At 40.8% G+C, this 1,892-nt stretch overlaps 1 protein-coding gene across 1 annotated transcript; it reads left to right on the top strand.

The window, feature by feature from the left end:
• The first annotated feature begins 1,069 nt into the window (after positions 1–1,069).
• On the top strand, positions 1,070–1,657 carry LOC138899001 (uncharacterized). The gene has a single exon (XM_070185112.1). It carries the CDS (start codon positions 1,070–1,072, stop codon positions 1,655–1,657), a length of 588 nt encoding a protein of 195 aa, XP_070041213.1.
• Positions 1,658–1,892: the final 235 nt, after the last annotated feature.

The following is a 1,892-nucleotide window of genomic DNA, read 5'->3' as shown; positions in this document are numbered from 1 at the left end:
TCTTATTTATGCTTCCATGCCTTACATACTCAGTACTTTAATCTTACTAACATCTCTTTTATTTGTAGACCCTGCATCTCGTGCTCCAGGTACAGATAGACAGGTTGACTGTCCTCCCAGTAAGCTACTAGTTCAGCAGGAAGTGTTGTTGCACTCCACTTGTCTCGGAGTTTCCTTTCGAGTCAGTATACTTATGTACATATATTATGGTTATGGCGAGGCCCTGTCCCAACCTTTATGACGTTTATGTAATCTTAGAGGCTTGTATATAGATGTCATGTATATGGATACTTGAATGGCCTTGTCGGCCTATGTTTTGAGTATACAAATGATCATGTCAACCTTATAGGCCCGTATGTCACATGCATAAGTTTGAATATCATGTTGGTTCGTCCTATGTCATGTATTCCCCTATGTTTTATTCTAGTTATATCATGATGACCTTCTCGCCCATTTACGCATCATAGTATGATAAACAAAGATACGTTATGTTGGTACTCGGTTGTGTAAGGCATTGGGTGTCTGTCGCGGCCCTTCGGTTTGGGTTTTGACACTTGTGATACTTAGGGGAAGATGAAGCACTCCAAGCTTTGCGAGAAGTACTTTTTGGGGTATGTGGATCACATCAGTCTGGACCAAAACTCTACTTCCATATAAATAGGATGGGATATTATTGGCCGACAATCGTAAAAGATTGCTTGGACTATGCTTGAAGATGCAAGGCTTGCCAGTTCCATGCAAATTTTATTCATCAGCCTCCTAAAGTGCTACATCCACATGTTGCATCATGACCATTTAACGCTTGGGTATTAGATGTTGTTGGACTGCTACCAAAATCATCTGGCGGAGATTTGTATATCTTGGCTGCAATCGATTACTTCTCAAAATGGGCGGGAGTCATTGCCCTCAAGGAAGTAAAAAAGGAGAATGTTGTAAACTTCATCCGAGTGAATATCATCTATCACTTTGTAATCCCTCGTTACATAATAACGGATAATGGCAAGCCATTCGATAACAAGTTAATGAACAAGATTTGTGATCTCTTGGGCTTCAAGCAAGCAACTCTTCTATGTACAATGCTACCGCCAATGGTCTAGATAAGGCATTTAACAAGACTCTTTGCAACTTGTTAAAGAAAGTCATCTCCAAATCCAAACTATATTGGAATGACCATATGGAAGAAGCTCTGTGGGCATATAGGACAACTCACCGGACACCAACACAAGTGATCCTTTATTCACTTGTCTATGGAATCGAAGTCGTTTTGCCACTTGTGCGTCAAATGCCTTCATTACGATTAGATATTCAAGAAGGGATCACTGATGAAGAAAATGCTCGACTTCGACTGATAGAGTTTGAGTCACTAGATGAGAAGAGGTTGGAAGCTCAACAGACTCTTGAATATTATCAAGCTCGATGGTCTCACACCTTTAATAAAAGAGTTCGCCCAAGATCCTTTCAAGTAGGAGATCAAGTCCTTGCCATAAGAAGACCAATTATTACTTCCCATAAATCTATACGGAAGTTCACTTCAAAATGGGATGGGCCATATATCATGCAAGAAGCTTATTCATATAGAGCCTACAAGCTGATTGATGCAGAAGGCATGAGAATTGGCCCTATAAATGGCAAGTTGTTGAAAAAGTATTATCCTTGAAGTTGCGAAGCTCCTTTATGGACGAGCCTAAACTACATGTTCCTATGCTCCTTGACGCACGAGTCTACACTGCATGTTCCTGCACTTCTGTCCTGAATGAGTATACACTGTGTACAACCCACCAAAACAAAGTCCGCTAGGTTGAAAACCTCAAAATAAGTGGCCTAGGTAAAGATTAGACCATAGAAGAAAGGTCCACTAGGTTGAAAAACTCGAAAGAGGCGGCCTAGGCAAA

Source organism: Nicotiana tomentosiformis, chromosome 9 (assembly GCF_000390325.3).
Source record: "Nicotiana tomentosiformis chromosome 9, ASM39032v3, whole genome shotgun sequence".
Lineage (NCBI taxonomy): Eukaryota > Viridiplantae > Streptophyta > Magnoliopsida > Solanales > Solanaceae > Nicotiana > Nicotiana tomentosiformis.
This window is presented reverse-complemented; position numbering and strand designations above follow the sequence as displayed.

Coding starts and splice junctions, on each gene's coding strand:
- LOC138899001 (XM_070185112.1), top strand. CDS start 1,070: ATGTACAATGCTACCGCCAATGGTCTAGATAAGGCATTTAACAAGACT.